General features: G+C 39.6%; 1 protein-coding gene across 1 annotated transcript; it reads right to left on the bottom strand.

The window, feature by feature from the left end:
- Positions 1-5,965: 5,965 nt before the first annotated feature.
- Positions 5,966-12,323, bottom strand: LOC122662003 (60S ribosomal protein L6, mitochondrial-like). Its single transcript, XM_043857541.1, has 2 exons — positions 12,221-12,323; positions 5,966-6,435 (listed from the first exon to the last, which is right to left on the bottom strand). The coding sequence occupies exon 2, from the start codon at positions 6,404-6,406 to the stop codon at positions 6,101-6,103; it is 306 nt and encodes a 101-aa protein (XP_043713476.1). The 5' UTR covers positions 6,407-6,435; positions 12,221-12,323; the 3' UTR covers positions 5,966-6,100.
- Positions 12,324-12,719: the final 396 nt, after the last annotated feature.

Genomic DNA, 12,719 nt, shown 5'->3' with positions numbered 1-12,719 from the left:
CAATGTTTGGACAAAACAAGAACAAAGACAAAGACAACTCAATTAGATACCAATTTGGGCTGTTTTTATACTTTATTTTTCCTCACTTTTGGTGAACTGTGTGGTTCAGAACTATATCCATACCCAGTTCTACAAAATATGTAAAAACGAAATCTATAGTGATACAGAAAAAAATGCAAATCGCTAACAAACAATCAAACAATGAATACATGGATTTACATGGTTCAACAAGACTGCTTAAATCCACGGTGAGATAAGATTTATTTCATATTAATGGTGAATAGATTTACAATCACTCGTCCTCACACCTTTCTCAAATTAACTACAGAGAAAGAACCCTCGCTACAAATTTATATTGAAACCCTATATATGAATTTTACCTTTGATCCTTATAACCTTTGAATGGCCTTTCGGAATCAACCCACTTATTATGCAAGCGATGAAATACAAGACATTCTTACATAGTAGTGAATACGACGGATACGATACAGAGACCTTGAACTATGGTCCCCATCACAAGCTAGTGTTCCAAATAGTTTGTGGATTTCAATATCCAACCATTCAAAAGATGGGCTGCAGTAAATTTTCCAAGAAAGAAAAGCAGTCTCCAGAATCATTAATCCCATTTATAAAAGGCTTTTAAATTTCTTTCCACCCACTTTGATAACTCACATTATGATTTATGAGTTGGTTTGCCACTAAATGAGATCGTAAGATCTCTCTCTCTCTCTCTCTCTCTCTCTCATTATATGATTATTTCTTGACTAGAAGACACAGAATATGACCAATACAAATGGGCATTTGTGAGGTTAATCAAGATGTTCTCTATAATAGAAGCAGAAGGTGAAAAGGATTCCTTGGATGTAAAGTAAAGCTAAGTAGCCATGAGAGAAAGTTGAAGGTGAAACACAACTACTACCAATAAAAGTGTCTCACACCCTTTTGATGACAATTAATTGCATTATATGTGGGACCCCTTTTAAATGTCATACATACAATGCACACTATTCGTATGTATATGCAAGTATTGAGTATTACAAAGTACAAACGTACTTGTGTTTACAAGGATCCTGATCTTCTATGTTGCGCTGCCCGTAATAGCTTTAGTGGTGCAGATACAGGGCCGCGTGCAACGACCGCCTTACTCCTGCCTGAGCGTCTTGCCTTAGCAGGGGTAAGGAGGACATTGCATGCGGTCCTATGTCTGCGCGCCATAGAGGATCTGTATAACTTGAAACTTCACTAATAGTTACTAAAGCTAGGAGTTAAAAATCATCTCCATAGTAATTCTGCACTAAACTATGACACCAACCTCTCACTGTTTGAAGCCTCTTAACTAACCAGTTGAAAGCAACAAGAAAGAGACAGAGAGAGAGAGAGAGTAACAAAGAGAAGTTAATTGAAAGTAGTAATGGGTACCTAACAAGAAGGGTTACTTGTATAAAAATGCAGAACATATAAAGAAAAGCTTAAAGTAAAGGGCAATGGAAGATAACTACTTCCCTTTTGGGGAAGATAATGAGATCTCACACCAAGTATTCTCATAATAAGATTGGCCTTCAAATGTCATCTGCAATAAGATTTGACAAACCTGTGCAAGGAAGTGGTAATTGGAAGAATAGAACATATACTTCCTTTACTGATTTCACACAATTGATTCACACCCAATTCCTGTCGATAACCTTTTGTGGTTAGCTTCTAGGCCTTCATAGCCTTGTACACCACTACTAGCTTAGAATTGCTTTACAAGGAGGGATCCAGATCTTCTACCGCGGGGGCTGCCCGTCCTGCCATACTGCGCAGACACAAGGCGGTGCTCATTGACCGTCTTACCTCTACCCCGAACGCCTTATCCGAGTGGGGGTAAAGTGGTCACTGCACATGGCCTTGTGTCTGCGCAGCACACGTAGGACAAGGCAGCACACCGTAGAAAATCTGTGTTATTACAAGGAGTGAAATCTGGGGTCCTGATGAAAAGGACACCTTTCTAAACTTCATACAAGACAATCAAGCCCTGGAGATTGGGTGTATCAGTGTATGTATGTGTTGTCAGACTCAGTTTCTCTTCAACCTCATACATGGTGAAGAGGGAATATCTGAAGCCGTAACATTTGACCTTTGGATTGGATTAGAAAAATAGTATAAGAGATGGGAGTTAATCATGAAATTCACCTAACTGAAAGTCCAACATAAGATCACATCGTGGCCAGTCCAATCATCCGGGTCACTCTATGTCTGATCAGAATCATGTTCTTAACACACACAAGGTTACAATCTGTATTTGAATTTAGCTCATCTTCAGGGAACCAGCACCTAGAATCATGTTCTTAACACAACACAAGGTTACAATCTATATTTGAATTTAGCTCATCTCCAGTGAGCCCAGCACGTCTAGGGTGCTGCCAGCCTTTGGGCAGTGCCGCATACATCCCTAGGCATGCATCGAGATGTGTGCGGCACAGCTCAACCGTTGGATACCCCCTGGCAGCACCCTGGATGCTGAGCTCCCTGGAGACGATCCTGATATCCTCTGTATTTACAAACTCTTTGTGATACTGGTGATCATATGGTGATCTTATATAATGTTGTACAGTGTTTATTTGGACCTTCTGCTGCATCAGCCGTTGTAAACTTGACGTTGGCACAACATGTGTTTGATTTTCCTCAAATACGGTCCCACCGTCCTGTTTACTTTGTCATTGGTCAAACGTTAGTCCCAATAGGACCCCTCTTGGGCCCTTTTCGCACTATCACACCATATTTTGGTGTAGTATTGTGCTAAATTGGTTCATTCCGGAGAGCGTTTTATCAATTATGCAGATCTCGGCGATGATGTAGTAATTGGAGATCCGTGAAGGCCTATGAAGAATAGCTTGATGAACTCTGAACCACATATGAGATTGTGATTAGTTGCATCAGGTGAGTTGGTCTCTATTCTATCAACTGAGGAAAGTTCTGATGTGTTCATGTTTTTTGGGGTGCACCAAAGCAATAGTATTCACCCGTTGCCAAAAAGAAAAAGTAAATTCATAACAGCTGCAGTGGAGGCAAAGAAAATAATTTGGCATGGGGAAATGTTGGAGCGTGGCTCCTGTGCATGGGCCAATGAGAGAGAGCACAAGGGAATCAAGCGGACATCATTTGCACATTTCATTGGGGGCAGGGCAGGCATTTCATCCCTCATGTGTCTGGGCACAGGGCTCACACTCCCGGACAGAATTTTTTTAGTCAAAGATTTGATAAATTATACGTGCTTGATCTGGTGATACAACCTGGAACACTACATGAAACAATTAACCGTCTAGGCCTGCATTATCCTTAGATCTTTGAATAAGGAAGCTCAATTCCTTACAACAGGAGCTTCTAAGTTTGTTTTATCTAGAACCTGGTGGCTTAATCCACCTGCTTTTTTTGTAAATATGACTTTTTAAAACGGGAGATCCTCCTCTGCTGATTTTCCTTAATATCATTTTAATCGTTTGTCTAAAATAAAAAATAATACAAGAATAATTCACTTAAGAACTTTGTCTACCAAGTGATTTGATATTGTAAATGGCCGGGTATCGCAAGACCCCTTTCATGAATCATGAGGCTTGAGTTTTCTTGTTCAATCACTACTTTTTTTGTAACAGGAACATATAAAAGGTACAGTAAAAATTGTGTAAAGTCCTTTACTAGTAAAAGAGGATTAGAAAGCTCCAGCGAGAGTGATGATTGAGGTTCAATCCTAAAGCAATATCCTGTTAAGTGTCAGTGTCTCAAATCATCAAATAGGAGGCCCTGAGCTGCTAGAGGTAGAGTCACATTGATGGAAAGTGAAAATTGCATGGTCGAGATAAAATATTAAGTAGTTAAAGGGCCTGCATGATAGCCATGTTTCTATTCCAAAAATGATTTTTTGTATTTTTGTTATTGGGCCGAATTTCTAAACAAAAAACGCATTTGGTAACACATATTAATTTCTATTTCTGGGCCAAGAAAAAAATAGAAACACCTTTGTTATTCACAATAATTTTTGTTTCTGGAACTTTTCTAAATTTTCAAAAAAACCATTGAATACCCAAAAATTTGGTGGCGGTTGTGGAGGTGGTGGCGATGGTGATGGTGGAGGTGGTGGTGGTGGTGGTAGCGGTGGTGGAGGTGGAGGTGGAAGTAGTGGAGAGGTGGTGGCGGCGGTTTTAGTGGAGCATTTGCAATACATCTTTGTTGAAAAAGTGAGAAAAGATTTCAAATGTGAACGACCTAGGAGCATATCACACTTTCCCCTTATATCTTTTTTTTAGAAGAGGTCATGACCCTCTCCCATCGCTATCCTTTCCATGGTTCTCAAAATTGAGGCACCATTTGATACTGTTTCTGTTGTTTCCTTGCTGAGAAACACCAGAAACAGGTTTTTTCGTTTCTGTGCCGAGAAATAGTTTTTGGGGTATTTAAAAGCATTGGGTAAACCTGTTTCGGAAACAGTTCCAGAACACAATTGGAACACCAATGGCATTACCAGAAACATTATCCTCTTTACTAGCGGACAAACAAAAACGAAACTAACCTACAAACCCTATTTCCAAGATGAAGCGAAGAGATTAGGGATTTCATTTCAAAACCCCTAATCTAGGTAAAAAGAAGAAGAAGAAAGCAATAGTAAAACTAACCCTAGATGGCAATGGCGAGTTGCAGGCGATAGTAACTCTCGAGTGATGGAGCTTGAGGTTGGAGGAGAGTCGATATGGTGCTGGAGCTTGAGGTTGGAGGAGAGTCGATGGCGCTTAAGCTTTTTATCGGGAACAACTATTCCCCCCCCCCCCCCCCCCGCCCCTTCTTTATTTTATCGGGCACAAGTTTCCATAAAATTGTTTCAAAAAAACAGAAAAACAAGTCATACTTGTTTCGTCAAACCCGTTCTCTGACCCATAAATTTTAATTTATGTTTCAAAAAACATTAAAACGAAACGTGTTTATCAAACACTTTTTGGGGTGTTTTTCCATTTCTTAGAACAATAAAACGCATTTCTTGGAGTGTTATCAAACGGACACTGTATTTGACATTGAACCCTCAAAAAATTCATGTTTCTTCTGGCAGTAGGTTAATTTTGAGAGATTTTAGGTTGTGTTTTGGTATGCATCATGGGAATAGATTCTAAGTCTAGAACACATTCTGAAATGAGAAAATAGGGAAGAATATAATTAGGTTCCAGAATGCATTCTAAATCCAGAATCTATTCTGAGTAAGCATACCAAACACAGCCTTAATGTTTGAGTACTGAATCCATAACTCATCCCCCTGTTTCTTCAGCAGTATGGAAACCAACCCAATCCATATTTAAAGAATACTTTGCTGCTAGACTCAGTAATATGGTTTGATGTGATTATAAAGAATGACTTTACCAATTCTGCAGTGGTTACTTCTGATGACAGTTATCTTTCATCTGGTGCTTCTTGATGGTGCGCACTTTGTTCTGTTGTCCGGCTCATATCAAGTCCAAGCTAGAGTCGAGAGTAGAGAATGCAGCAGCAATCTCGAAGCTTCACCTTCCAATTAGTGAAGAGACTTGAAGCTCCATCAGGCAGTGGTGTTCTGTCTTATAGCAGTGAACAATTTTAATTCTGATGTTTTAGATAGTTGGGATTTGAAATTATTTTCGTTGTTATATGATCTATTCTGAGTTTAAAGAGTTCAAACAATTGTAGAATGTTGCACATAATAGTAGGAATTATGTTGAGCTAGCACTGATTAGTTAGCCTGTAAACATAACCTTGAAAGACTTTTTGGGGAGTTCGAATACTGAGGCTGCACAAGAGGTCCACATGCAAAGTGTGCTTGTCCTGGGACTTGGCCTGAATACAGTCCAACTTTCCAGACCCAATAGAATTGCTAAATCTCTCATTCATGGGATAAAGTCTACAGAGGGAGTACATTAAGAAAATGATGCCCTAGCCTCAGAATGCAATACGCTTCTGTGACCAAAAAAGATGCTCAAACTTTCTTGCAATATTTTCAAATAATTCAAAATTCTTTAAAGCAGGGAGGAAAAACCAGTTCCAACAACAGAGATGATGGGAAACTACCACCGCGGCCAACACAATCCCCTTTTCAGTCGCGCAATTATTTTTTCTTTCCTTGCTTTTTCTTTATAACTTCATCAATATACATTATACCTTTGCCCTTGTAAACTTCAGGAGGTTTACAACTGCGAACAGAGGCAGCAAACTGGTGCACTCTTTGTTTGTCTATTCCAGTGCAACAAACTATGTTTGGCTTAAAGCAGAACGCACGAACAGCTGGTGGAACCACCAGTTCAACCTCATGGCTGTAGCCTAATTTCAGGTACAGAAGGCGACCTTCCGCTTCAGCTCTTGCTTTGAAACCCACACCAACGATCTTAAGAAAGCGAAAGAATTTGGCCTCCATGAACTGTTTCTAAATAACCTACTTTCAATCTGTTAAAAGAGAATAAAAGAACATTCATGGATCAAGGGGTTTATAACTGAATAAAATACAATTTCAGAAGGACCGACGTGTAGATCAACTAGGAAAAATGAAGGGGGTTAAATAACTGTAATGAGTAATAATACATTCACAATCAATTATATTTCTGTAACTAAGATGCAGTAGCTTTGATAATTTGGCCTTTTAAAAGAGAATAATGATTTCGATGAGCTCCATCAATAATGGGGAAAATAATCTCCCACCCCCTACCCCAAATAAAAAGGAACTTTTCAGGTAATAAATAAGGGGTCCTGTTCTGACAACTATCTTCACATAAGGTCAATAAGATAATCACCTTATCATCCAAGCCACTGTAATGTAACAAAACACTTTTTCGATTCAATTTTGACTCGACTCAAAACAATTTCACCTATTACCCCATGGATATCTCAGTAGATAAAAGCTGAAGCCAATGCAGTACATGAAGAACCAGCAATATTGAAAAGAAATTGAACATGAAAAGTACTTTTCCGAGATCCACCAGACTTTCCTAACTAGCTGAATATAATAACATTAAACAACAAAAAATGATATTATTCATCCAAAGATTATACAAAGTTTTGATCATGAACATTGGGGGGTAACAGAATAGAGATTCTAGGTCATACTGTTATACCTTGCATGTAAACGTTAAAAAGGACTGCTAGTTCTTAGCTTTACGCTAAAATAATTATACACATTAAGAAATAAAACGATTTAGTAATAAGTTACAATTGTATTTCGTGTCTTGGAATTTTCACAGGATATGATTAATTGGTTAGAACTGAAAGCACTGGTGGGCCCATCTTGTTACCAAACAGTGCATGCATTCGTGCTCAAGGTTGTGTTTAACTGTTTACAATATGATAGTGGGGAGCGAGGGTCTCTGATAATTTCATAGGGTAACAGAATCTATAGAATTAAAGATTTGAGAGAGATTTTGAGGATCAGATTCAATTCCAGGGGATAATGTAGGGATAAACGAGTAGACACATGGAACTTATACCCCAGAGAGAGAGAGAGAGAGATTACAACCTATCAGAATGTAAGACATGGCTGCCATGTCACTGGGTGGGAAACCATTCCATTAACCTCATCCAGATGGTAGGCTTCATCCTCCAACACTGATTCGTAAATTTACAAGCAAAAATATACTTTTCCTGTTTATTATTACCTTGAATTAATTGAGACCATAAAGCAAACAAAAGAAGAAAAAGAATTAATTGAGACCCTTCAAAATTTAAGAGACCAAGGGGGAACAGTCAAAGTAAATGTGGGCCATACACACCAAAAAAAGAATTTAAAAGTGCTCCAAACAATCAATCCACCCTCTATGAAATCAGCGAAGGAACGATTATGGTGGTGAAATTTCTAATAATAGAGCTAACGTAGAACTGGTTGAAGCATGGAAAGTACAAACTTCATGAAATCATCATGTGTCAACCAATAAAAACTACGACTTTTGCTGAATGTCTGAACCAGACGCCGCATATTACGAATAGGCGGGATGAGGAGTGGTATAAACTGGAGGCACTCGAAAGGCCAACAAAATGCCCGAGGATGAGTTGGACCCAAGTGTGCAAAGATAAGAGCTCTTATGAGCTAAGAGCATATATGGCTCTACTACATAAGAGAATCTGGGCATCCAATCCCACGTAGCTGTGACAATGTTCAGTGAGGTGAGATCAGACCCCACACCTTGTAAAGAAATCACAAAACCCAGAAGAGAGTACACTGGTAATACTGTAATAGTACCCTTATACTAGTTGATGTCAATTTTTTCTTGATGCAAAACTCATTGCTTGATTAAGGTCATCCCCAAGATCTACGTTGTTCATATTATACATAACATATAAGTGGTGCAAAAAATATTTACGAATGAAACAGATTACTTGGGCCATCATATGTGTAGGTACTAGCTGTATTAGGGATTGACTGGTCTTCCTAACATGGAATACTGCTTAAATCTTGCATCAGACTTTCACCAAAATAATAACTTTCCTTCAGCACCAACATGAAAGAGTCAGAGAGTAACTTTCTCCCAAGAACAATCCAAGGCTCCTCTCACGAAGACACTTCTTTGACTACCCACATCACCAAAGAATTCAAAATCCTAGTGGCTTTCAACTTGTGGCCTCGATTATTTTGAAGAGTCCGTACTTAGCCTTCGTTGTGATTCCATCCACCTCAAGGAACAGTCCAACAACCATTGAACATAGAGATCTGAGGCAAGCTATCCTGTCGTTTAGCTATCAACCAAAGATCGTCCCCAGAGAATACAGGACACATAAGATCACATCATATACTCACCACAGTGTCCTACTTTGAAAAGTAACCAAGAACAAGCTAATAATGAGGACATTTAAGTCATCAACCATAAGATATCACTATGGTACATATAGTAGTGTTGGTAATGTTCAATCAACAATTGTTGTTTGCCTACCAACTAATATTGCTAGCAAAAGCAGGTTACTGCCCCATTGTATTCAACAAATGTGTGGCAAGTGGAATTTGCATTCAACAAAAGTAGCAAGTGGAATCTGTATTAAAAAAAACGTGTATAATAAAAAAGGAATGAATGCATACAACTTAGTTCATGAAATTTTTGATAGATCAATGTAGATGATGCAGAACAGAGGCTACTTATAATTTGGAGCTGTATGCTGTGTTGCAGGTACTGAAACATTGGAGGTATTAGTTGATCAGAAGAGAGCATAGATGTCACGGCGTCTAGGCGACCCAAGGCAGTGGAGAGGGTCCAAAATCAAGGCGACACCAATTAGGCGACCAGGCTAGGCGACGCCTTGACAACTATGGAAGAGAGTTTATTTTATTCGACCACAAGGCCATTAAGCACTTGTATTCTCAGAACTCAGTGAGAACCTGTCATGCCAAATGGGTAGCCTATTTGCAGGAGTTTGTCTTCACATGGAAATATAAGGCTGGCAAAAAGAATGTGGTAGCAGATGCACATAGTAGAAACGTGTTGACTATACACACCTTTGCAGCCCATGCTATGAGCATATAGACCACATCAAAGGGGTGTTCATCAGATAAAGACTTCTCAACCATCTATTAGACTCTACAACAAAGTGGAAGAGACTCTAGCTCCATGATGGTTATCTTTTCTTGGGCACACAGTTGTGCATTCCTGCTTCGTCATTATGACAACACCTTATTCAGGAATTACACAGAAGAGGACCTGGTGGACACTTTGTGAAGGACAAGACTCTCCACCGGGTCACTCGTCAATATTATCGGCCACATTTGCAGAAAGACGTAGAGCATGTGATCAAAAGGTGTCATACTTGTTAGTTGGCTAAAAGGAACAAAGCAGAACATGGGTTTGTATTCCCCGCAGCCCGTTTTTCACACACCATGGGTTCATATCAGCATGGACATCATGCTTGGCTTGCCCACTACACGGAAAAAGCACGATTCCATACTCGTGGTAATGCAATCTGAAAATCCAGATTATGAATCTCAGATGCAAGCAAGCCCAATGATCAAATCTGTGATTAGATCTGAGACAAAGGAAGCAACTTCTTTGTTAAGGGAAGAAATCAGACTGATGGAAGGGGAGGGAAAACAAATAAGATCAATCTGCTTGGCAGGAAGAAGCGAGGAAAAGAAATCAGGTTTGAGACACCAATCTTGTATGCACCATAGTTGTCAAAGCGGTGCGTAGGCGTCCAAGCGCTTTTTTTTCCCCCTGAACGACCCATCACTTTGCTGGAGTCTTGAAAGGAGAGACCGCCTTGGTGCTCTGGGCGACGCCTAGAGAGCCTTGGGATGCCTATATGTCTGAGAGGACGCCTTTGTATGTTTGTGTTCTTTTTAATGTGAATAGAATAAGAGATGCTATTTCTAACAATCTTATTTGCTTCTGTAGGACTGTAGATAACATCATACAGTTGAGAAGCATGCAATCACCTAGTTTTAAAAAAAATATTTGAAACAACAAAAGCCATTTGTTTCTTCATTTGATTGTTGCTAACCAAATACAACCACCAAACCCTATCGAGAGCGACCATCCACTTCCGGCAAGACTTCAGCAGAGATTCCAGTGGGCAGCGGCTACAGTATCTGATTCTGACAGGCGGTGGAAATTGCAACAACCCTTGATTCCGGTATTTTTTTCTTTCCTTAGTTCTTACTTCTTCCTCCTCCTCTTCTCTGTCAATGTCGGGCAGTAGTGTTTTTTCCGCCTCTTTTTTTCTCTTCATCGGTTCTTTGTTACTTCTTCTTCTTCTCCGGTTCTTCCTCTTCCTCTACCCTTTTTTTTTTTTTCATTTTTCCCCTTCTCCTCTGTTGGGCCGTAATTTTTTTTCCCCCTTCTTTATGTGTTTACTGTTGATTCTGTTTTCCTTCTAATACTTGCTGCCATTGTTGCATATGCATGCTCTGGTCGCAACAACAACATCAACAAACTCAGCCTTATCCCAACAAAATGGAATCGGCTACATGGATCCTTGCAAAACAAAATTGGGAAAACTGACTGATAGTAAGAAGAATGAAGAAATGCAGAAATGAGAAATGAGAAATGAAAGTAAGAAGGAAGAGGCACAGCACAGGAAATCAGGAAAATCTCAGCTAATGGGATCAGTAACATGGATCCTTACCCTCCAATAGGCTCTATCCGAGGTCATACTTGGTACAAGAACCAGACTACACACGTCATTCCTTACAACCTCTCCTATAGTCATTTAGGCCTGCCCTAACCTCTTTTAACTCCTTCAATCTGGATCAGATCACTCCTCCTTACTGGGGCGTCCCCAGCCTCCGTTGAACATGGCCATACCACCTCAGGCGACATTCTCGGAGCTTGCCACTGATCGGGGCAACTCCCAAATCAGCTCTAATATGATCATTTCTCACTTTATCCTTCCTAGCTTTGCCACTCATCCATCTTAACATCCTCATCTCTGCTACACATAGCTTCTTTATATGGCACTTCTTAATTGCCCAACATCCGCCCAATACATCATAGCTGGTTGGACAACAGTCCTATAGAACTTTCCTTTAAACAGTAAAAGAATAGGTCGGTCACCTATTACTCCGGTGGTCCCTCTCCACTTCTTCCATCCCACTTTAATTCTCTGCAAAACATCATCATCATCTATGCCACCACCTTATTTATGGTTGATCCTAGATATCTAAAATAGTCACTTTGTGGTATCTCTCGCTCAATTTTCACAATGTCAATATCCATCATAGTGTGAATAAAGTTACACATCATATACTCCGCCTTTGATCTACTAATCTTAAAGCCTCTTGTTTCCAGGGTTGATCTCCACAACTCTAACTTAGCGTTAATCCCTGATTTTGTCTCGTCCATCAAAATGATATCATCGGCAAAGAGCATACACCACGAGAGGGTAAGAAGGAAAACAAGCCGCACTATGCGGCGAGATTCAAGGAAGACATGGGAGGAGGGAGAGGGTTTCAGAGAGGAGATGGGATCATGGGAGTGAGAGGAAGAGAAGCAGAAAGTGGGTTCGACTGCAGGGAGGAATTAACCAAGTATGCTACAACGTTGTTTAAAAACAATCAAACAAAAAGAAACTAAAAAAGCACAAGAGATCAATCAGAGGTCAGAAGTCATAATTTTAGATTTCCTAAATAAACAGGAATGGTTGGTTAGAACATATTATATCTTGCGCGAGGGAGAAAAAAAACACAAACTACAGGCTAAACCCTAAACACAATTTGATGTTACTCATTAGATCTTGAGATACTAAGAAGGTCGGGAATTACCTTAACAGAAGCCGGAGATGGCCACTGGCAGTGAAGATAACACGCCGCCCTCTAGCTTGAGCCTTAGGCGTCTATCTGGATTCAAGTTTTTGGGGAAAATGTGTTCGTCCCAAACCCATTTTGTGTATTATGTTGTTGTAAGGTCGAAACACCATTTTAACCTTAAATTAAAATTGGCCAAAGATTTGTTTCTAAAGCTAGACACAAACCTATTATTATAGAGTAGCACATGGATTTAGTAATCGGTATTGGATACGGTATTGGTCATGGCCGATACTGATACGATATCGATCCAGGTCTGTATCAGCATTTTTTAACCCTTTTACACTTGGTCAATACCTTAGTTAGTAAGTTCAAGAACGGCAATCAAACTGGTATGGATACGTACGGGAATTAAACGGGTCAGACAGCAACAATACTTTTAAAAAAACCGGCATAATAAAACGCGTATGGTAATGATACGGTACATGTTTAATACAGCCACTGTATAAGCAAAAAT

This window comes from Telopea speciosissima, chromosome 5, assembly GCF_018873765.1.
Source record: "Telopea speciosissima isolate NSW1024214 ecotype Mountain lineage chromosome 5, Tspe_v1, whole genome shotgun sequence".
NCBI classification, from domain to species: Eukaryota; Viridiplantae; Streptophyta; class Magnoliopsida; order Proteales; family Proteaceae; genus Telopea; species Telopea speciosissima.
This window is presented reverse-complemented; position numbering and strand designations above follow the sequence as displayed.

Coding starts and splice junctions, on each gene's coding strand:
- LOC122662003 (XM_043857541.1), bottom strand. CDS start 6,406: ATGGAGGCCAAATTCTTTCGCTTTCTTAAGATCGTTGGTGTGGGTTTC.